The sequence below is a fragment of the Octopus bimaculoides genome, chromosome 2 (genome assembly GCF_001194135.2).
Source record: "Octopus bimaculoides isolate UCB-OBI-ISO-001 chromosome 2, ASM119413v2, whole genome shotgun sequence".
NCBI lineage: Eukaryota > Metazoa > Mollusca > Cephalopoda > Octopoda > Octopodidae > Octopus > Octopus bimaculoides.
This window is the reverse complement of record NC_068982.1, coordinates 92,675,585-92,699,448: the sequence shown is the minus strand read 5'-3', so window position 1 is coordinate 92,699,448 and position 23,864 is coordinate 92,675,585. Positions and strand designations below refer to the sequence as shown.

Here is a 23,864-nt window from a genome sequence, read left to right as displayed (position 1 = left end):
GTGCCGGTGGACTTGTAAGCATTAACCAATTGTCTGCTACTAAAATTTGAGTTGTTTGAAACTAAAACTGAAATACTTTTTTAAGAAATAAAGAAAAATTCCGCTTTGCCAACAGTGGGAAATGGGCAAACTTGAATAAAACTATCAACAATACTTATATATGTGTGTGTGTCTGTGAACTTTTTCTATGTGAGAGCTTGAAGCTGTTGAATTTGTTCCAATTTATAAGATTTACTTTCTAAATCATTTGGTATGAGTTAGTCGTTCTGTTTATTTTTGGCATTTGTCTCAAAGCTAAATGAAATAGTTTGAAGTGTTGTAAATTATCCAACAGTTTTGCTAATCTCTCGCTGTAGTGTCTCTACTTGTTCTGTTTGTCTTTTGTATTTGAAAGTTCATTCTGATTTCTTAATGCTTAGCTAATCTTATCTACTATTATAATACTCGTGTTTTTCTCCGTCACAACATGAAGGAAGGGGTGAATGGCAAACTGATGGGATGGGGAACATTCAACGCTGAAAAAAAAATCTAACAGCATTTCAACTCTGAGTATATGTGTGTGCATGTACAAAGGAAGTATGTGAACATTGACAAGTGTATTAATTTGATTTACCATCCCTAATTATATATAAGATACTACAATTAGCTGTCATTTTTGATGGCATGGGGCCAGCTAGTCTTACATAAAATGCAATGTGTTTCACATTGGTCATGCTAGCCGAGTCAACTAAAACAGCAATTATAGTGGGAATGAGTGACGTGCTCAGTGCAGGCAAACTGTAGTGAGAAGTTGTGCAAAATTTATCGTAAATAATATTTACTTTAACAATTTCACACACAGGAAATTATATATTCTTTTTTTTCTTTTCTTTTCTTTTTTCCTTTAATTTTAGCCCCTTTCTCCATCCTTACCCTTCCTGAACTAATCCCTATTTTTCCAAGGGAAAAATATATATATATAATCAATGCAAGTTTTACTAGTAACACACAGGAAAAATGTTTTTAATTTCTGCCCCTCCATTCTGTGCCCAATCTTAATCACATTCTAACCTTCACATCTCTAATGGCCATAAGCCAGTCTCTTTTAATTACTCTACCTTTGTATTTTTCATCATTTTTGTGGAATGTACTAAAGACAACCAGTGGAGGGGCAATGGCCCAGTGGTTAGGGCAGCGGACTCGCGGTCATAGGATCGAGGCTCCGGCAGGCGATTGTGGCGAACCCTGCTGTACTCTTTCACCACAACTTTCTCTCTTTCTTCCTGTCTCTGTTGTGCCTGTAATTCAAAGGGCCAGCCTTGTCACACTCTGTCACGCTGAATAACCCCGAGAACTACGTTAATGGTATACGTGTCTGTGGAGTGCTCAGACACATACACGTTAATTTCACGAGCAGGCTGCTCCGTTGATCGGATCAACTGGAACCCTCGTCGTCGTAAGCGACGGAGTGCCAGTTTTAATTTACTAAAGACAACCCTCTTTGCTTGTCTTTAGCATTCCACAACCTATCACTGATTTACAGTGCTGATCCTAAGCAACAACAAAATCTAAACCGGTGTTGGACTTCCTTTAAATCAAATAAAAGACATTTTACATAATACTTGACTGTGGAAACTTAAGTAAACAAGTCAATGCCTTACTTTTACCAAGGATCATTAATAAAATGTGGTCATGTCAGGACTCCTCTTTTATGCAGGCATGACTAATTGGTTAAGAGGTTTGCTTCCCAACCGCATGGTTTTTAGGTTCAGTCCCACTATGTAGCACCTTCTAGTTGAAGACCTGTAACCCCAGGTTAGCCATAGTGGTGGTGGGGGACATTCCTTTTCTTTGTTGTTGATAAACGTCAGAACTGAATATTAATGGTTTTTTACTTAAAATTTGTAAGAATTTACCAGTTGATTTCAAGATTCAATTCAAATCAAAATTTTTTTCTCTGAGTAAACTTATTTCCATTTTCTCTTCTTTTGAAAGTTATTTAATAATGCCACTTAAAATTTTAAAATCCCAATATTGATATTGTTGAGCATTTATGAAGTATTTATTAAAATCTTTACAGATGTTCCACATATTAGTACTAAGACTAGCATGTATTTTAACTTGGAATAAAATTCAATTGTCATATTTGGTACCATAAAGCAACTGTGAAAAACAAGGGGTGGAAAAGCTGTTAGATTTTGAAGAAAATGAATAAATTTTAGGAAAAATTATTTACAGTTTATTATTTTACAAGTAACTTGCTACTTTTAACAAACAATTGTCTTCAAACTTTTTTCAGATATTGTGACATTTTGAATGTTGTGGAAGAAATTGACTGTCCTCAACCAAAGGTAAGGTCACCCTTTCCAAAATACCTTTCATTTGTATTTGTGGATTAAGCATTGTTGAATGCATTCAGTTTATTTGTTACAATTTTTCAGTTGCTTTTTTTTTCTTTTTCTTACCTCCCTAGAAATTGGCTTTGCGTGAAATTAGTACTTCAAGATATAAAGAAGAGTTTTTTGAAGTTTGTAAACTCGGTGATGGCGAATTTGGTAGTGCCTACAAATGTGTTAATAGGCTTGATGGTTGTATATATGCAATTAAAAAGTCCAAGATGCCAGTTGCTGGCAGTCAATACGAGTAAGTGTTCAAATTAATCATTGTTATGAATAACTGCTGAAATAATTTTTTGTAATTTTTTTTAAAACAAAGATAATTATTGTGTTACTGTGTCTCGCAGTAAAACATTTTGAGTCCTTTCTTAGAAATGCAACCATATGGGGGGTCCTTTTGCACTTTTTCTTTTTTACTGTAGACATTGACTTAAAGATGTTCAAGTTGATCATCAACTATCATCTCACTGGTCAGGTGGACAGTCTGCAAAATTTATGGACATTGTTGTTGAAATATTAAAGTGATGTTTCGAATACAATTTTCATGAAAATATTCTTATATTAAAACTAACAAAATTTATTTTTTGAAAATCTTGTGGGTGATTTTGGCAGTCTTAAGTTGAAACTAAGAGTTATATACCTTGTTTAAGAGCATACTACAATAACCTTGGATTGGATTGGATTGGTTTGCCTATGCTCAGTCCACTGCCAGACAAAATTCTCAGCATGTTCTCTCCACCAACAGTTATGTGAAGGCTGTGAATTTGAGCTTGTGATCATACTGGTTTGATGAACCTTCTCTGCCATTCTGGCTTTGCATGGCTAGGCAGAGGCCAATAGTCTTAGTACTATGACTATATTTGTGTTGCTACTATTGTCCAAATTAATAATTTGATAATGCTGGCTTTTCAGCCTAAGAGATAGTTGTTCATATCTACCCCTTGCCTTATAAATATCAAGTTTTATCGAGACCAAATGGTCAAGTGGATAATATATTGGACTGTCTGTTTGCAGCTTGTGTGTTCAAACCTGCTGCCAGTGTTTCCTTGTATTTCTAAGAATTATTTTATGTTCTTTTCATTTCATCTAGTTGTTCAGAATTGATATCAGATCATCTGAGACTGCTACTTGCTATAAGAGTATTATGATTTATCTCTTTCATCCATAAAACTGATTACTCAGTTTTCTTGTTTTTCAAAGCTCTTCTGGTTTCAGAGATGTTTTCATTATATTTACAAAACAACATTCCCTCTGCCTCTAGAACCTTTGACCCATTCATTTCAGTAATTAGTTTTCTTTACAAGTTTTAATTTCTTTTCTTCTGAAGATTAAATATAAAGCTATATATATGCTAAATCTCCTACTTATTTTTTTGTACAGACGTGTTGCTTTGAATGAAGTTTATGCACATGCAGTGTTAGGACAGCATCGCCATGTTGTCCGCTATTATTCAGCTTGGGCAGAAGATGACCATATGTATATACAAAATGAATTTTGCAATGGTAAGTGGATGCTAGTTTCATTTCATAAATGTAGCAGTTGGTTGATGGAGATTCTTTCATCCTATTTAAGCCACAATATTGTCTCATTAAAAGTGTCATTAATAATAGTCATCACTGAGTGTCATATAACTACCTGCTATCTCGAGTCTGAGGGAGCTTTTTGTATAGTTTCTTAACATGCTTTAGTTAGCAGCCAAACTACCATTGAATCACACCTTGAGGTCTTAACAAAAGAAGGACATATTGAATAGCCCTTGATATATCTGAAAACAAAAAGGCAACATAGTCACAGTTGGAATACCTTTATTCATAGGTTTGTTGAGCAAGGCTTGCCTGGGGCTAAGAACAGCTACTGCCACCTTGTCATTTTATCGCTTTCCTTCCATTCTTTTCCATGCTAAGACAACTTTGAAGTATGATACTTGTCAGATTGGTATTGTGGGACAAGTAATTACCAATCATACCCAGAGTTGCTACATGATAGCAGGTGAAATGTTTGAATTCAAGCATCATCTAGGAACAGTATAGCACCTTTATTTACCACACTTCATTTTTTTTCTTCTTTCTTTGGAAAATGAGATCATTTTTTCTTTGTATTGACATAAACATGCATTTTAGCCAGGAATACTTCAGTTAATTTTATCTTTCTTTAGGTGGCAATTTAGCAGAAGCTGTTCAGAAACCAGCATCAGAAAGAAATTTAAAGCACATCATATTTCAAATTGCTAATGGACTTAAATACATACATTCTAAAGGTTTAATCCACCTCGACATAAAACCAGGTATGTATGAAATTCTTTATGATTTCTTTACAGAGATAATATTCAGCAACACACACCTCAGAAGGAGAGCATCTTTTCTCCATTCCCTCACTCAATACTGTCCTTTCAACTATCCACATTTTGTAACCACCAGTCACTTTACTCTATCCTTTCTCGTCTCTTTATACTGATACTATTTTGATACTCTAAACTTTTGCTCCTTCTTGTCTCACCACTTCACTCATCTCACAGGGTCTCAGTTTCTAATCTACACCCTCCTCGATCTTTTCTTCCTCAGAACTGACTCCTGGAATAGACATACTGCCCATCTTTCCATCTCAACAGCAACCAACCTGTACAATACAAGTTGAGCTGTGGCACCCAGCAATAAGTTCACTTGTATAAAAATGTACAGCTCTATAAAAACATAAATTCCTCTTCAGATGTTATTTGCTATACAGAAGTGAAATTATATTTATTCACATTGTTTTTCATGCAATTCATTCCAACGTAGATGCTTCTTAGATGCCCAGTTATGCATTGCTAAGCTAAGATATTCTCTGTTTTTTTTTTATCTATTCACGCATTCATTTACTATTAATACTTTTTAATGTGTACTATTTGCTAATATCTACTTTCGTAAGCTAATTATTTAAATTGACCCTTCAATATATAACTTCCTAATCTCTCTCTTTCTCTCTCTCACAGCCTTCGTTTCACCTTAATTCTTCATGTAATTTTCTAAGGGAAATCTCTCCTTCCCTCCTGTGCTCTCAAGTTGGTTACATATTTTTTTGTACCATCTCTCTAAATTAACCCTTACTTGTTCCCTCTGTTTCATGTTGGCTAAATATTTTTCATACTATTCTCTTATTCCTTCCCACCCACTTTTGACAGGGCCCCTCCCGATCCCTTATTTGGTGGGCGATGCAGAAACTAGGGATTGACGAGTGGTTAATAAGAGCTGTACAGGGCTGCCATTAGTAAGGCAATGAGTATAGTGAAGAATTTCGGGTAGAAGTAGGGGCTCACCAAAGATCAGCCATCAGCCCCCTCTTAATCATCACAGTCCTCCAGGCAATAACAGGAATTCAAGACAGGTTGCCCCATGGGAGCTCCTTTATGCTGATGACCTTGCTCTCATAGCAGAATTACTACCAGAACTAGAGAAGAAATTTCAGGTGTGGAAGAAAGGTTTAGAATCAAAGGCCCTTAGAGTCAGTGCTGCAAAAACCAAAGCCCTAGTAAGTAGGAAGGCGAACACATCACAAACTCCATAAGATCTACCCAGTGTAAGCTATGGACTCATAAGAGGTACAGCGACATCAAAGGAAGGTTAACTGGGAAGATAGTTTTTATGTGCGGCAGATACACAAGCAATAAACACTGCAGATGCTCAGAAAACTGATTCCATCACATGCCAGGGGGAAAAACTAGAAGGAGTTGATACCTTCCACTACCTAGGTGACCAAGTCTGTAGTGGGGTGGATGCTCAGAGAGCGTTGTCACTAGAATAAGAATAACCTGGGCAAGTTCAGAAAGCTCCTACTTCTACTGGTGATAACGGGCCTCTCGCCCAGAGTGAAAGGTAGATTGTATGATGCATGTGTGTGAACAGCTATGCTACATGGCAGTGAAACATGAAGACATGCATAGGCTTGAAAGAAATGAAGCTAGTATGATCCACTGGATGTGTAATGTCAGTGTGCACACACGACAGTGTAAGCACACTGAGAGAAATGTTGGACCTAAGAAGCATCAGATGTGGTGTGCAAAAGAGATAACTGCGCTGGTATGGTCATGTGCTCCGTATCAATGAGGAGAGCTGTGTGAAGAAGTGTCACTCCCTAACAGTGGAAGAGACCAAGGAAGACATGGCATGACCTTCGAACATTGGGCCTCACAGAGGCAATGACGAAAGACTGAGACCTCTGGAGATATGCTATGATTGAGAAGACCCGGCAAGTAAAGTGAGATGACAGCTGTAACCTACACAAGTGTCACATAACTAACTCATTTAAAAAGTACCTTTGAATCAAGTAAAATGAAAATCAAATCAAATGGAAATAGTAGTTGTGGCCATTGCCAGTGCCGTCTGACTGACTCCTGTGCTGGTGGCATGCAATACGTACCATTCATGCGTGGTTGTTGCCAGTGCTGCCTGACTGGCTCTCGTGCCAGTGGTATGTAAAAAACACCCACTACTCTCTTGTAGTGGTTGGCATTAGGAAGGGCATCCAGCTGTAGAAACATTGCCAGATTAGACTGGAACCTGGTGCAGCCTCCTGGCTTGCCAGTCCCCAATCAAACCGTCCAACCCTTGCCAGCATGGAAAACGGACATTAAACGATGGTGATGGATTTAAGTTGTCAGGTGTCTTACACTAAACTTCTTCCAGTTATCCCTAACTTTTGCCTAGAATAGGTTGTGAGTATCACCCTTCCTCAAAAGTACTAATGGGCATGTAAATTTGTTCTAATTTCTGTTTTGTATTGTTTATATTTTAAATTTTCATGGGCTTTTATTATTTTAGGCAATATTTTTGTCCACAAAGAAGAAACAGTTGAAAGTGGGACAGAATCATGTAGCGAAGATGATCCAGATTTCTCTCCTCAAATCACCTATAAAATAGGTATGTACTGTTGAGTTATAGCAAAAGTAATCTTATTGCGAATATTTTGTAGAGTAGATATTATATTGTTAAAAGTTAGGCTTTTTTTTTTTCCTAATCATGAGACTCTCTGGAGCGGTGCTTCTTTCCAGTGTCCTCCTAGTTTTAAACATAACGACAAAGATGACAGTCCAATACAAGTAACTTTTTCTACTAGTAGAATTGAACTTTATGCTGCAAACCAATTTGGCAATGTTAAAAAACACTTTTTTGAGTGTGGCCGTTGCCAGTACCGTGTGACTGGCCCTCGTGCCGATGGCACGAAAAGCACCCACTACACTCTCGGAGTGGTTGGCGTTAGGAAGTGCATCCAGCTGTAGAAACTCTGCCAAATCAGATTGGTGCCTGGTGCAGCCTTCTGGCTTGCCAGTCCTCAGTCAAATCGTTCAACCCATGCTAGCATGGAAAGCGGACGTTAAACGATGATTATTATTATTATTATTATTATTATTATTATTATTATTATACAGTATAGCTTTGGTTAACTGTAGAGCTAACTGGTGGCTTGGTCGTGTATGTGATGTGATGGTTGAGTTGTTTTTTTTATTAGAATACTGACCCTGTCACCCCCACTCTTTGGATCACCAGCTAATGAATTATTTCAAATGTGCCAGACAGTCCATCATGTTTCTGAGCAGGAGATTTAATTCAACAAACTTTAGTTCAATTATTGTGGTTTGCAGAGTTTGCTTTTGCAGTCATGTGGAGTTTTTTCAATCTCATAGTGCATCATTTTGGAAAGCTGTCTTCTAACAAGTCAAGCAAAGTCTTGTGAATAAAATTTGGTTGACAGAAACAGTGTAGAAGTTCATCAAATGGACAGTTCCCAGAGTCCACTCTTGCAAACATTCAGGCCAAGTCTCTGTCTGGACAGGGGATAACTTTCTCCCTTCTTGGTGGCTCTGAGCTTGAGTCATGGGTGTTACACTTTCTCTTGATTTATTAATACCTAAAAAAAAAATTCTTGGAAATGGTCATTATTCTAATCCTTAAAAGCTAAGTGACTATTTTTATAGTATTAGTTATGTAATGTTTTCTTAGTTGGTCAGTGGTGAAGTTTTTTTTATTTATTTATTTATTTTGTTCTTCATAGATTGTTGCTTCTAATATAATACAATTGACTATTCCATTATATTGTATTCTCCAGGAGATTTAGGGCATGTTACGAAAGTTTCAAATCCTAGAGTCGAAGAAGGGGACTGTCATTATCTCCCAAAAGAAATTTTAGCTGAAGATTTTAGGAATTTATACAAGGCTGATATCTTCTCATTAGGACTTACTGCTTATGAAATGGTAAGTTGTGGACTCTTTCCTTGTGACATTATCATAACCCATTGATAAAAGCTGTTTTACACAAGTTCTTCCAATTTTTTTATTAGAAACATAAATGTGTTTGAGTAATAAAGAATCAGTTTGTATAGTCATCAGTACCACAATTTTAACTTCAAATGGCTGTGTCTATTTAGCTATAAATAGATACCATGCAGAGTTAACATATCACAGCTACAGGCAGTGGTGATACTTTGTAAGTGGCTTGTATTGGTAACCTGAAATGCTTCCATGAGTCTAGTAGTAGTGATAAAGAAAAACTCACAGTAAGTTCCTATCATCTATAAGTTTAGGATGGATGTTTGGAGATATTTGAGACACCATCTAAGATAAATTTTTTTTTCTTCTAAAGCATTAAAAAGGAAAACGAACTGCCATATTACATTTTTTGAGTTATGGAACTACTTAGAACAGCAAGATTTTCAGGAATGTAATGCTTCCATATGATAATAATACCTATCTTTTACTTGAATACAGTACTACTTGGTTTAACACTAAACTCAGTATGTCTGTTGTGAGAGCTAGATCGATCTCTCTCTTTCTCTGAAGGTAGGGTCTGTTAGCTTCATTTAGAATGGTTAAGAGTGCAAATGTATAAAATATATATGGTCAAGAAAAACAAAATTTAATTACTAACAAACTAAGATTTATTATATTTCTACGATAGTGTATGAGCTTTTTACTTTTTCTAATTTCAAACCGTTGGGAGAAAAGAGTAGTAACAATGTTTCTTTTGTTTTTAAAACTGTTGAATGATCAAGATATTTAAGGATTAGCAGCAACAGTGGTGTTTTATCAGTGTTCACCTTAGTATTGTTTATGTAGTAACCACAGTTGCAAATATTTCCAAGTATGCACCAGTTCTAGTATAGCAAAATAACCAAGAAAGAACTGCAATATTCTGAAATTGCGTTAAAATAAATGTAGAAAAATGAAATCTTCCATTATTCTATATAGAACTGATATTCTTACTGAAGGGGGGAAGAGCAGTTAACGCATCAAACTAAATGCCTAATAGATTTTTTTAGTTTTTGTTTTTTTTGTATTCAAATCTTCATAGGATAAATACCAGTAATTAAAGTCGGTTTACTCATTTACAATCTCTTTGAGAATAATTTTGCTTGAAATAGGTTTTGAAGAAGATAGGATGACACCAAATATCTCAAATCATCGGATTGTAACTATTCTTGTGTGTCTTTTATTTCAGGGTGGTGGTGGTCCTTTACCAAAGAATGGTGATCTTTGGCACAGTATTCGAGAAGATGGTTTGCCATATTTATCACATTACTCTGCTGAATTTAATAAGCTGTTAAATGTAAGTGGTTCTCCTTTTATTTGCATCCCCTACTGTGCATGAAACATGGTACATTTGTTATCTCTTATAAAATAACTGAGGCAATCTGTTGTCTCATCAGTTTTATTCTAGAAAAAAAAAAGCAAAAATAAAGTTTACACTCAAAAGCATAGACACTTTTTTTTTGTCTATTAATATTCAAACTCTTTCTCGCAGAATTTTAAATAACACCATGCTGTTTCAATATCTCATAAATAAATATAGGTCTTCTGTTATTGTAGAAGCATCATCAGGTTTTGTCTTCAAACCTTAAATATATTCTTCAATTAAAATAACTCCCAAAGGCTATTCTTGGGGTAAGCCCAGTATTGCAGTTTTCCTGATCAGGCTACATGGTTGCTTGCTCTCCTTCTTTATCTTTCTCATTTTTATGTCTATTTTCCCTACTTGGATTAGTCTTTTTTAATGCAGTGTTTCACGATGAGCTTTTCCCTTCTCCTTTATGGTGTTTAGCTTCTTGAGCTCTGCTTTCAAAACTTTTGTTTTCTTTGGTTTTCCATGTATGTGTTGATGGATGGCTGCATGTCCAAGAGATAGATTACTGACAAGAATTGATATTTGTATTGATGTCTTCTGCTCAGTTGGATGTACCACATCAGTGTGCAAGAGGGAAGACTGCTGGTATGCTTATATGATGCATATGAATGAGAACAGCTCTATAAAGAAGTGCCAGTCACTAAATTTGGATGGAACTTGAAGAATAGAGAAACCCATGAATACATGGGATGAAGTAGTGAAGGCTGATCTCAAGATGTTGAGCCTCGTGGAGATAACAAAGGAACGAGATGATTGGCAATTTACATTGCCTCTGAAGATCCATCTGGCTCAATGAGGTCCTACAAGTGTTATGTTTATATGTAGACACTCACTGGGCACTGTCCCTGAACCCAGTCTATCCTCATCAACCTTTCCTCACCTCTCATTTAACTACACTATTCAGCTGCCATAATCATATAACCACAGAATATGCACATTTCATTCCTCTCTTTGTGCTATAAGTTATCTCCCCCTTTCCCTGGAACGACATCCTTTTAAAATCCATCCCTCATTCTCAATATAATCCCTTCCCCCTTTATTTTCTACTAATTACCCCTCTCTGTGTCTTGAATAAGGTAAGAACACATTAATTACTACTGTTTTAGAAACGAGGTGGCCATGGATAGGATGCTTAACTAGCTTGAATTGGAGCTAAATAGCAAAACCTGCTTCTTTGAACAAGTCCCAACTTCATAATCCCTTTAAAAGCTTTTGTGTGAATTTCTACATTAACTTATATGAGCCATTGTAGATCTTCATGAGTGAGAAAGAAATGTCATTTTCTGCTGTGGATTCTATACAAAACTCTGCGCTTTTTATCATTTCGTTTCTCAAGATATTTAATTAAAATCTTTAATTATCAGTTGTAACTGTTGCATCACTGATACTTTTAGCCTTCACAAAAGTTATATATATTTGAGTGTTTAATTCTTTTGTTTTTCCCATTTTGTCCTCAAAGAGAACAAGATGGCAGTTTAAGCTAACTGTTATGTAATATATTAATAATGTCTGCTGCAAATGCTTGCTTTATCCCATCAATGATAAAATTAAATGTTTGATAAGTCTGACATTTTCTATTCTTAGACCATGGTTCATGTAAATGCAGAATATCGTCCAACTGCATTTGCTCTCACCAAAAGCCAAGTTTTGTGTCCACAAGCGATGAAAACTAAAACTCAACTTTGCAAAGAATTAAATGAAGAAAAACTTCGGAACCGGTTACTCTCAAAGTAAGTGTGATGTTTCTTTTTATTTAAACACAAACTAAGTATATTGAATCCTATTCTGTAAGTGATAATTATTGTTTTGATGTGCTTGTTTGTTTTTTTCTTTTTGTATTCTGGCATTGTTTACATAGTGCTACTTAGCTTTCTTCTATTTGTCTTGATCAGGGATGAGTTTATGTAGGGGCATCCATACAAATATAGCTAAAGTGTGCGATGAGATTGGCTATGGTACACCAAACATTACATGCCATGTGGTTCCAATCATTAGCACACCAGGCAAAATGCTTAGCGGTATTTCGTCTGCCGTTAGGTTTTGAGTTCGAATTCCACCAAGGTCAACTTTGCCTTTCATCCTTTTGGGGATTAGTAAAATTAGTACCAGCTACATACTGGGGTCAATGTAATCGACTTAATCCCTTCCCCAAAAATTTGAGGCCTTGTTCTTCCTTCCAGTAGAAAGGATTTATTAAAGTTGAAAATTTGTGACACACTGACATTCGCATTTATTATATTAGATATGTTTAATTTTGGGAAACTTTATTTCAATTAAAGTGTAATTTATTTATATATATATATATATATATATATATGTGTGTGTGTGTGTGTATGTATGAATATATATATATTAAAGAAATCAAAAAATAAAACAACAATGGTGTTCAGTATGTTGGCCACAGGAATTTCTGTCAAAGAGGCATGGTTAAACAAAGTTGTACATCATTTCCCTCTCTTTCGCTCTCTTTTTATTATTATTCCCACTGCCACCATCAACACTACTACTTTTAATAAAACATTAACTCTCCCTAAATTTCTTTCTCTCTTTCCCTCTGTCTTCGCCACCGCCCTCATTGCCACTATGCCTACTATACTCTCACCACATCATGAGGAATAATGGGAGTGTCATTGAATAGTGAGAGAGGAGGTTTCTAAGTGTAACACACTGACACACAAATTAGTTTTTGCATTTATATTAGATGTATGTATTAGTGTGTGTTATAAGGTCAATGTAATCTAATCTTTTCTCATATCCTATATGAATCTTTTTTAATTAATGTAAATTAGATAGAAGCTATAGCATATGTTGGTAATTGGGGTCTGTTTTTGTTTACTTCTTACTGATTCCTTTTTTTCCTTTTTTGTAGGCAACTAGAATCCAAAAAGTGCTGCTGTAAAATTCCAACTGATAACTGTTTAGGACAGAAGTGTAAATCTTCAAGATTAATAGGCCATGGCATTAAACGGAGTTACAGTTTGTCGGATATCTAAACAGAAGCTTAATGAACCTTAATAAACACTTTTTGTTTTCCTCTCAAATTATTTAGTAATATTTGGCTTGTAAATAATTTGTTATCGTAAACCATGTCCTTGTGTGATAAATATTGGATTTCATAATCCTAAGAACTTTTGTTTTAATTGTCAGTATGTATTCTTTTAATATTTTGGATATCTGACAATCTGATTGAATGAATGCATCTGCAGTTACCTCATTTGAGAAATATTGCAGACAAACTAATTTTCAAATTATGAATATGTGATGCTTAAAAAATTCTGTAAATTAATTTTTATTTTGCATTTAGTGTGATTATTCTACTCTTATTTAAACCAAACCACTTTTTGTTCTGTGGTGTCTGTAAACTTCCATTGTGTTGTCTGAAAGTTGAGATTCAAGATAAGAAATAAGTTAGGATTTCCATATACTTTTGTAGAATTTAATTTGGATGACTGAAGCATATAAAAATAATTATATTTCTCACTAAGTTTTGTCATGATTGATTTTACAAATTATACAATATACTATAGGGAAGTACACCTTCCTTTCTCTTACATTTCACTGAAACTTTCAAGCAAATGTAATAAACCTTCTAAGGTTTATATGCTGAAAACCAGTTGTCATCCTTAAATAGCACCACATACAGAAATTACACTATTTTTAAATTAGGTTTTTAAAGATTTGAAAAATAATGTATGCTGCTTTTTCTTAAGTAAACTCTAACTTAAAGTAGTCCAAGAATCAAAAAATTATTGTTATATCTGTATATTAGATATGCAGTAGTAACTTGAATAACTGGTAAAAGTGCTCAGAATATTTGTACATATGTCAAAAGAGCTTTTTCTAGTTTATTTTATTTCCACCCCCACCCCCCTCAGATTTGTACATATGGACTTCTGCAACAGATTTTAAGTTTTTTTTTGTTTTATGTTTTTTTTTTGTAGTTTTTTTGCTTTAGTACTGTATATGTATGTGTGTACACACATTCACTTACCTCTCTGTAACAAATTAAAATGTGTACAGGCAAACTGACTTGCCTAAAAAATGCAAGTTTTTCAGAATCACTTGCTGGCTGTCTCTATTAAATTGGTAGTTAAGTTTCAAGACACATTAAGCTAACTGAATATTCGACTTCCATTTTAAATATTTTTAATATGCAAAATATCAAATTATAAATACGTACACTTTTATTTTCTTGCCACATACGACAATCTTGTCATGCTCCCAGAGCTAAATTTGTATTCTGTTTTCTCTCTCTCACCCTAATATTTCTATTTTTATAATAAAATCATAATGTAGCCCAAAATATTTTGATTCTGAAAAAAAAAAAAAAAGACAAGCGGCTATATCTGTAAATAAAATACTTGTTCTGAGAAATTGTATATTTTTGTCTCTTTTATTTTTTTAATTTAGAAACAAGGAAAATAGAAAATATTAAAAAAAAAAAAATGTTAATGCATATACATATACACGTGTTTGTATCTTTTTACCACTGCCACTTGTGGACATAGTTACAAAATCAAAAAGTAGCACAGCATCCATGAGCTCCAGAAACTTTTTCACACAGAGTATTGTCAAAACATGAAATAAACAGCCCATGTCAGTTGTTAGCTGTAAAGAAAGCTCATCCTTCAAAAAATTCCATGCTTTCCAAAATTTGCTAACACTGCTCCTGGAGTGCCTGTCTGCCCTTTTATCTTAATGTTCACTTTTCTTTCTTTTTGTGTTTTCTTCTGTATACTTTGCATGTGCTTCTTGCTTTTGTTGTTCTCTTTCTATACTTAAAGTCTGCTTTCTGTCCTTTCTTTTAATCTTTCGTGATAGTTTTATACAAGTGTTTTGTTCATTTTCTATCTTTTGTTGAAATTACCAGTTATGGAGAAGTATTACTTTGCTTGGAAACAGGTGACAGAAAGAGTACAGCTATAGTAAATCTGCCCCATGCAAGGATGGAAAAGTTGCAGTTATGAAAGATACATCTCATTAAAAACTGAAGAAATTTTTGTATATAGTGTTCAGAAAATATGTCAAGTATAAATAAAAAACGTTCCCCATTTTTATAAAATCTAATGGTTAAGTGATCCTTAGTTTTCTGTTTAATCCAAAAACCTTCAGAATTACCTCCCTTCCTATTAACGTCCGCCTATTTGAAGCAGGTAACGTTGCGAATCTGTAGTTGGTGTTTAGAGGACAGGGTAACTACATCTTAATATTTCTCCCCACAGACACTTGATGACGGAATAACCAACACTGTTTATTTTACCAACCCATTCTTACTCTGACACCTATACCTTCTGTATATTCACCTCTACTGCCAATTAGATTACCTAGGTAACAAAAGATATCAAGTACTTTTGGTGAACCTTTTCATGTTTTCTTGCTGTTCATCTGCTGCATACCAATTCTACCTTCTCTGCGATCCCACATCTTGCATGTATCTGTAGTTTATGCTGAGTGCACTGCTTCTTGAATATCTTTCTACTTCTCTTCTGCTTAATGAGCATTTCCATGTATGTGAAGGGAGTCTTCACTCTTTCATCATCATCATCTTAACATCTTTTCCATAGGCACATAAGTTGATTTTCTGTGTCCACATCCTCTCGTTTCCAAGTAAAGTAATAATTTCCCCACAAAAATGGAAATAAAGGACATTACTTGAAAGATGTTGACACTTGTTGATATCTCTAACTTGATGTCAAGGTAAGGAGACAATATGATGGGCTTTCAGTTTCTGTCTGTTAAATCCACTCAACGTTTTGATCAGTCTGGAGCTATATGGTATAGGATGCTTACTCAAGGTTCCACGCATTAGAGCTGCGCCTACTTTTAAAACTTTAAAATTTACTTTGAGGCCTCTTGATTCTAGGTTTTGCCTACAAACTTAGAATTTCTTCTCTAAATCTACTTATTCAACTATAAGAATACAAGAGTTCATATGGAATAGAAGACTACAAATAAACAGGTGGGGACTGAGCCCTAACAGACCTACCTACATGCTAAATTTGTTGCTGACTGCACCTCCATAAATAGCTGGCATGACCTTCACAAGCTTTTCATATTACCCTGATTTCTAAAGCAATTACTAGTTAACAGAACATGGAACCATGTCCAAGGCTTTCTCCAAGTTGATGAATTCTAAGGAGAGGGGTTTAATGTCCACTCTTCTATGGTTGCATAGGTCACATATGTTGAGATGGATTTTCTACAGCCAGAGGCCCTTCCTGTTACTAACCCTCACAGTGATACTCATTTACAACTATTGTGATATCAAGGCAAGGAGACAGTAACATACATATATACACGGCAGCCTTCCTTTCAGTTTCCATATACAAGATTCACTTGTCTAGCTTTGGTTGGTTTTTGGCTATAGTTAGTCACATGCTACACACTGGGACTGAATCCAAAACCATGTTGGTTGGGAGGCAAACTTCTTACCATATAGTCATGCCTGCACCTAGCTAAATACTTCTGCAGTACTTGTAACTATATTGCTGTCTTCCTTTGGAATTCCTTCTCATACTCAAAAACTATATGCAATCATTAAAACTGATTGTTAATATTAAATTAGTTGAATTATCTTTATTCTTCAGGCTAAGAGGGTTTAAAAAACTGGACATTGTTCTGCTTGGAATTAATTTATAGAAGTGGGAAGAGATAGATGAAATTTTAAACATAAATATTTCATAGGCACAGGTGTGGTAAGAGCCTTACTTGTCAACCACGTGGTTTCAGGTTCAGCCCTGTTGGGCAAGTGTCTTCTACTATAGCTTTGGGTCAACCAAAGCCTTGTGAGTGGATTTGGTAGATGGAAACTGAAAGAAGACTGCCTATATATCTGTGTGTCTACTATTTCACAACTAGTGTGGATGTGTTTATGTTTCCCATAACTTAGTGGTTCGGCAAAAGAGTCTGATAGAATAAGTACTAGACTCCAAAAAACAAGTGCTCTAGTCGATTTGTTCAACTAAAACCCTTCAAGGCAGTGCCCCAAATGACTAAAACAAGTAGAAGATAGGTGAAATTCATTCAAGACATAAGGACAAAAATAATCTACAAGTTTCAGGATTATGAGTTTATTTGTAAAATACAGAAAGTTTTGTTCTAATTTGGCTTAAAATAATTTGCTATAATATATACAACAGCTTCCCAGCCTAAATTTTGCCAGTCATAATTATTCTTTTGTCTCAGAAGAAATTTCAGAAGTATTCTTTTTGAAACCAAGTTTTGAGAAATCTTCTTTAGTCATTAAGTTACTGTAAAAGAAATAAGACAAGTTTTCATGAAATTTCAAAATCTATAGATAAGAAAACATGGTACTGAAACAGTATATTGATGTATAAACAATGATATAGCAGGTGATTTCTACCTATATGTCTTTAATGATTACTCAAGTTCAGCAAATCTGTATGAGGTTGCTCAACATTCTATCTTTATAAAAACAAAAAAAGCATAGCCTAGGATATGCTATGCTTAGGAAAAAGATGTTTCTCAGTCTCCCTTTTGAGATCACTCCTGGTTCACAATACAAACTTATTGGTTGAAAGTGACCTAAATCTTCCATCAAAATTTCATGTTAATTTATATTTCAAACACCAATTTAATAATAAATTATTTTACTAAAGTTTTCATTGTTTTCATTATTAATTTAAACAGGCAGCATATTTTAACAGAAATATGTTAATTATAGGTCTGCTTAATAAGGGCTAACAGCCCTAAACTATGTGACTCAAATCCTAAAAGGTCAGACTAAAATTATAGGAGTTGTTGGTCTGAGAGTTCTCATTGCTTTAAGCTGATATGAAAATTTAAAACTCAGCAGAGCAAATTTATTATTAACACAACACTCATTAAAGGTACAGTGTTCCAACTGCTTACAATAGTGAGCAGTTTATAACCATGGGACTTATTTACAACTAGATGAACTATCATGTTATTGAATTACTATTCAGTCCTAGCTGTCAATGCACAATATTCTTGGATGGATTTTACATTATCTTGTAATGAAAGTTAGTCCATCAATCCCATCAGCAAATAGTTGATGTATCTAAATTAGCTAGCTATAACCTCTGCATCCTGGACATAACAAACTTGAAAATCCTTTCATAAAATATATATTTAAATACCATTATAGAATCTTTATAAATATTACAGGAAATGTGAAATATTAAGGTCATAGCATAGAAAGAAATCTATTGTCCATTTTTCACAGATTAAAGTAGATAACAGAAGAACCTACCAATGATCAATTGCAGAGTTATTATCACCAGGAGCAGGACTGTGAAGTTGGTATACAAAACCTTTGATTTCAACTCCAACATCTATTTGTAATTTGACTAATATGTTTCTATATTGATTGAAAGCTCACTATATATGGCCAATTGTCAGGCTACATTTTAGCATGCTAACCTATTAAAGTTTGGATTTAAAGGTTATAGTATGCTGTTGTTGGTTTGAAGTTAGCTACACTTAAGCATTAGAGAAAACTTACAAGATTAGGAGACTTTTTTTGTTTTTCTTTTTTATGAAAAGAATATGAAGAAATATACTATAAAACAAAATCAGGAATATCTTTTGTTCATAAGAAAACACATCAAAGTTAAAATTAAAATATTAAAAACTAAAAAACCTTAACAAATTATCATTTTCAAAGAAAAAAAACTCAATTATTTTTCCTTTCTAAGATTAAAGCATTGTTTGAGTATGAAATTTAAATGAATGCAACATGTAAAATAACATTAAATGACATAAAAATTATATTATTTACATTTGACGGATATTTGTCCTCATCTTGTTTGTTGTTAACACAATGTTTTGGCTGATATACCCTCCAGCCTTCATCAGGTGTCTTGGGAAATTTTGAACCTGGGTATATCAGCAGAAACGTGTTAACAACAAACAAGATGAGGACAAATGTAAATAATGTACATAATTCCTCATCTCTTGAATATAGAACTGTATCATAAAAATTATATTATAAAATATTGTGTCTATCAAACAGGCTTACATAAAAAGGCAAAAATTTTACTGCTTAGAAATAATAGCTTCTTGATTTGATCGAGTCCAATTCCATGACTCTTTGTACAGGAGAAATTGAACTTAATTCCATAAGGGTGAACCATACCACGTGTAGTATCTATGTAAATGTAGTCAAGTCAATGAAGGGGCTTGTATGAATTACTCGATCTGCTAGAAATAGCAGCCAAATTTCAAATCACACACTACTATCTGATGGGATGTGTTGAATATTGCACAAGAAAAGGATGAATGGATGTTCATGACTCAACCAACTTTGATCATAGATCTGATCACCAACATTTTAGAGCTAGTATCTTTGTCACAGGCAATAAATGACAGCAAAATCAACTTCTCAACCACATTATTGTCAAATATTTTCAATTATAAAATTTCAATTTCTATTTTTCTTTGTTTATTACTAGTAAGAATGAGAAAAAAAATATTTTACAAAGCTCTGGTTAGCATACATTATAGATGATCTGAGACAAATCTTCTGCTATTTACAAACATCCTAGATCCCTACCTCCCCACCCAAAAAAGGTCATCATGTTGATTGGCAAAAATCTTCTCAATAATTCACTCTAACCAGTAGCTTACTCACATGCTGCTTATTCTCTCCATCTCATCTATCACTACTGGGGACAGGAAAGAGCAAGATGGTCGATTACTTTTTTTCTTTTCATAGTTGAGAAATGAGTGAGAGAGAACAGCATATCAAACTCATTCCACAGTTACAGAATAATGCCAGATGTAAAGCTAAGCTTGTTTACCTCTTTATCTGTCATCAGGATTACTATTGTGATATGCTGGAGATTTTTTTAGTTTTGAAAGACATGATCTACAAAAAATTACTCCGTCACATATTTGGTCCATGAGAAGATTTGAGTGCAGCGTTATAAAATTACAGAATCATGATACTGGTTTCAAATTTTGGCACAAGGTCAGCAAATTCTGGGGTGTGGGTAAGATGATTACATCAACTCCAGGACTCAACAGATTCTTATTTTATTAACCTAGAAAGGATGCAAGGCAAAGTCAACTTAGGCAGAATTTGAACTCAAAACATGACGGATGAAATGTCACTAAGAATTTTGCTCAGCATGGTAACGATTCTGCCAGCTCACTGCCTTATCATCAGCTACATAATACTCCCATTCCTTTCACCAATCTACAGCACATTCACATAGTACATCCTTGTACCAAGCCATTAGGAGTTAAGAGCTTTGTAGAGACATAATGCTGAAAGTGGCACACAAACTATCAATTTTTATTAGTCATGCTACTGTATCAATTTACTACCTTTCCCAACAAGTTGACACTTGACTAAAGTGAAGTAAAATACCATTCAAATACGTTGATCATGTGATTGCTGACTCAATAGTCACTCCTTAAATATCAAGTCATCTATCATTCCCTCTGTTAAAGAAAATAAATAAATAACAAGGAGATGATGGTTTGATTGGCACTTGCATGGCTGTGTGACACCTTATGTAAGTATCTTCTGCTATTTAACCTTAGATTGTGAATGACTTGTGCATGAAATTTGGTAGAAGGAAACTCTACAGAAGGCCGTGGTAATATATGTATAATGTTCAAGGCGGCGAGCTGGCAGAAACATTAGCACGCTGGGCGAAATACTTAGCGGTAGTTCGTCTGTCTTTACGTGCTGAGTTCAAATTCCGCCGAGGTCGACTTTGCCTTTCATCTTTTCGGGGACGATAAATTAAGTACCAGTTGCGTACTGAGGTAAATCTAATCGGCTGCCCCCCCCCTCCTCAAAAATTTCGGGCCTAGAGTAGAAAAGAATATATGTATAATGTTTGTCAAAACAGTGCCCTTTGTGTTGAGTTGTGTCCCTTTGTACCAGTCAAGCAAAACATCGATTAAAAAAATGTTCTGATATTGGTATGATCAACTGGAACCTTTGAAGATGATGTATCAGCATGGCTGAACCAATGGGGAGGGGGGGACTTGAAAATAATTATCGCGTGGATTTATGCACAAGGCTCGCAAATTTGAGGAGAGGGGTTAGTCAATACCATCAACGTGACTGGTTCTTTATTTCATCAACCCTAAAAAAAAATGAAAAGCCAAACTGACCCTGGCAGGATTTGAACTCAGAAAGTAAGAAGCCAGAACAAATACTGCAAGATATTTTTTCCTACTCTGTAACAAGTTTACCAATACTTTATAATAAAATCATTTGTAGAGTGCTAACAGACTGAAAGCAATAGATTGATTAGACTTCCTTTTTCTTCTGAAAATCAAATTTCCTGCGTAAATATTTTACTGCTTAAACAATTTGGATTATATCTTTTGTTATAGCTTAGTCAAGTGAAAGGCCAGTGCCTAGAGATGACGTTTTATACTAATGTATACATCTATCTTCATTTATTACCGATTCTTTCATCACTGATCCTGGATAAGACGGTGCACTCAATTGTGAATCATGCTACGCTTATCATAGATTAATCTGTGATGACAGCAAATCAGTCAAAGATTCTGCTTGTTATGATATTTTATTTTACTCTAAATATTTTTCCAGGCGTAAAATATCATTATGTATACTTAAAAACTGTTTGGAGGTACTATTCGAGTAAATTAGAGGAGCAACATGGGGGGAGGGGTCTTAGAACAAAACTTATTTTTTCCATTCTCTATTAGTCATCTATCACTGACTCATTTAACACTCATTTGGGTGATTCTTAACCAAACACCTGTGATAAATGAGGTTAGATGTTATAACATTACTATATTATAGAGGTTTTGTTTTCTCTCATTGGACTGATTTTAGGGACAGTTAGTGAGTGGAATGGCTAGGGTACTGAAAAACAATGCTTTGCAGTATTTGTTTTGGGTTCAAATCCAGCCAGGGTCAATTTCGCCTTGCATCCCTCCGGGGTTAATACAAAGTACCAGTCAGATACTGAAGTCAATGGTACCAATCCCAGTATTTGACTGGGACAGAATCTAAATAACCAGAAGAAATACCACAAGGCATTTTGATCAGCGCTCTAATGATTCTGCTATGACCAAATTTGCCCCTCATCTTTTCGAGATTAATAAAATACCAGTCATGTACTGGAGCCTTGAGCATAAAATAATAATAATAATAATAATGGCTTCAAATTTTGGCACAAGGCTAGAAAGTTTGGAGGAGAGGGTAAGTCAATTAACTCAACCCCAGTGTTCAACTGGTACTAGTTTCATCAACCTCAAAAGGATGAAACACTAAGCTGATATCGGTGAAATTTGAATTCAGGAACATAAAGATAGGTGAAATGCCACTAAAAATTTTGTCTGGTGTGCTAATGATTCTGCCAGTTCACTGCCATAATTTTGAGGAGAGGGAACAAATCAATTACAATGACTTCACTACTTGACTGGAACTTATTTTATTGACCTATTGATACTCTAACAGTTCTACCAACTTGATGCCTTAATAATAATAATAATAATAATAATAATAATAATAATAATAATAATAATAATAATAATAATGGTTTCAAATTTTGCCACAAGGGCAGCAATTTGGGGGTAGGGGATGAGCCAATTACATCAACCCCAGTATTCAACTGGTACTTACTGCTAAGCATCTCATCCAGCACACTAACAATTCTGCCAGCATGCCACCTTAAATAATAATAATAATAATGATGATTTCAAATTCTGGCATAAGACCACCAAGTTTTGGGGAGGGGGAAAGTCAACTATATTGACTGGTACTCTTTTCATCAACCCTGAAAGGATGAAAAGTAAAGTCGACCTTAGCGGAATTTGAACTCAGAATGTGAAGATGAACAAAATGCTGTTAAGCAGTTTTCTAGCATGTTAACAATTCTGCCAGCTTGCTGCCTTAATAATAATAATAATCCATTCTACTATAGACACAAGATCTGAAATTTTGGGGAGAGGGGACTAGTTGATTACATCGACCCAGTGTTTCACTGGTACTTAATTTATCGAACGGCAAAGTTGACATTGGCAGAATTTAAACTTAGAACCTAAAGAAAGACAAAATGCTTAGAGGCATTTTGTCTGGCGTGCTAACGATTCTGCCAGCTCACCGCCTTAATGATAATAATAATAATAATAATAATAATAATAATGATGATGATGATTTCTTTATTAACCACAAGGGTTCACATTAAGAAAAACATTATGGACAGCACAGGACTAAAAGAATGTGTGTGTGTTGTTGTGAGGTTTTTGCATGTAAACATGACTAACAAAATTTTAAACGATAATAATAATTCTTTCTACATGGCACACGGTCTGAAATTTAGTGGGAGGAGTTAGGTCAATTACATCAATTCGTTGGGAAGAAAAAGAAGAAGAAGAACAAGAACAACAACAACAACAACTACTACTACTATTATCATTACTACTACTATTACAATTACTACAGCTACTTGCAGTAAAATATCTAGATAGGAAATTTGATGATTTTCTGAAAGAAAAAAAAACAATAACCTTGTTTAAATATAAAATATCCGGGAGTGTATGATATTTCTCTGGGGGAAATATTTGTGACTCAAGAGTTTTAATTAAATGTAATTTCAGTTATTTTATACCATTCAGATGTTCCTATAGCTTAAAAATAAACACAGTAGAACATAACAGTTAAAGGAAATAAAAGCTTATTTTACTTCCTAAATCAGTGTCATTGTTACTATGAAAAGAAAAACACTCCTTCATCTTGGTAAATATTGAGAACCAGAGCAAATCATATTTGTAGTAGATTATATATAATTCAGTGTGTGTTTATCTTTTCTCTCTCTCTCTCTCTCGCTCTCTCTCTCTCTCTCTCTCTCTCTCTCTCTC

The 23,864-nt window shown here is 34.6% G+C and overlaps 3 protein-coding genes across 7 annotated transcripts in view; 2 read left to right on the top strand and 1 right to left on the bottom strand.

The window, feature by feature from the left end:
* Positions 1-14,407, top strand: part of LOC106884002 (wee1-like protein kinase) — a 57,519-nt gene extending 43,112 nt beyond the window's left edge. For all 3 annotated transcript variants that reach the window (XM_052978455.1, XM_014935179.2, XM_014935180.2), the window contains exons 2-10: positions 2,279-2,330; positions 2,453-2,622; positions 3,756-3,877; positions 4,531-4,659; positions 7,172-7,270; positions 8,457-8,602; positions 9,846-9,953; positions 11,613-11,758; positions 12,898-14,407. In XM_052978455.1, coding sequence (XP_052834415.1) covers positions 2,279-2,330; positions 2,453-2,622; positions 3,756-3,877; positions 4,531-4,659; positions 7,172-7,270; positions 8,457-8,602; positions 9,846-9,953; positions 11,613-11,758; positions 12,898-13,021 — 1,096 coding nt within the window. In that variant the 3' untranslated portion in view covers positions 13,022-14,407. The remainder of the gene's footprint in view (positions 1-2,278; positions 2,331-2,452; positions 2,623-3,755; positions 3,878-4,530; positions 4,660-7,171; positions 7,271-8,456; positions 8,603-9,845; positions 9,954-11,612; positions 11,759-12,897) is intronic.
* Positions 14,408-17,082: 2,675 nt separating this feature from the next.
* LOC106884001 (cytochrome c oxidase assembly protein COX19) overlaps positions 17,083-23,864 on the bottom strand; it is a 24,563-nt gene continuing 17,781 nt past the window's right edge. The window contains exon 3 of the mRNA XM_014935178.2: positions 17,083-17,278. Coding sequence (XP_014790664.1) covers positions 17,197-17,278 — 82 coding nt within the window. The 3' untranslated portion in view covers positions 17,083-17,196. The remainder of the gene's footprint in view (positions 17,279-23,864) is intronic.
* The window catches only part of LOC106883999 (uncharacterized), a 39,711-nt gene continuing 36,220 nt past the window's right edge, over positions 20,374-23,864 (top strand). The window contains exon 1 of one of the 3 annotated variants that reach the window (XM_014935172.2): positions 20,374-20,530. The gene's annotated coding sequence lies outside the window, so the exon portion shown is untranslated. The remainder of the gene's footprint in view (positions 20,531-23,864) is intronic. The other 2 variants (XM_014935171.2, XM_052978453.1) reach the window with 2 other exon arrangements.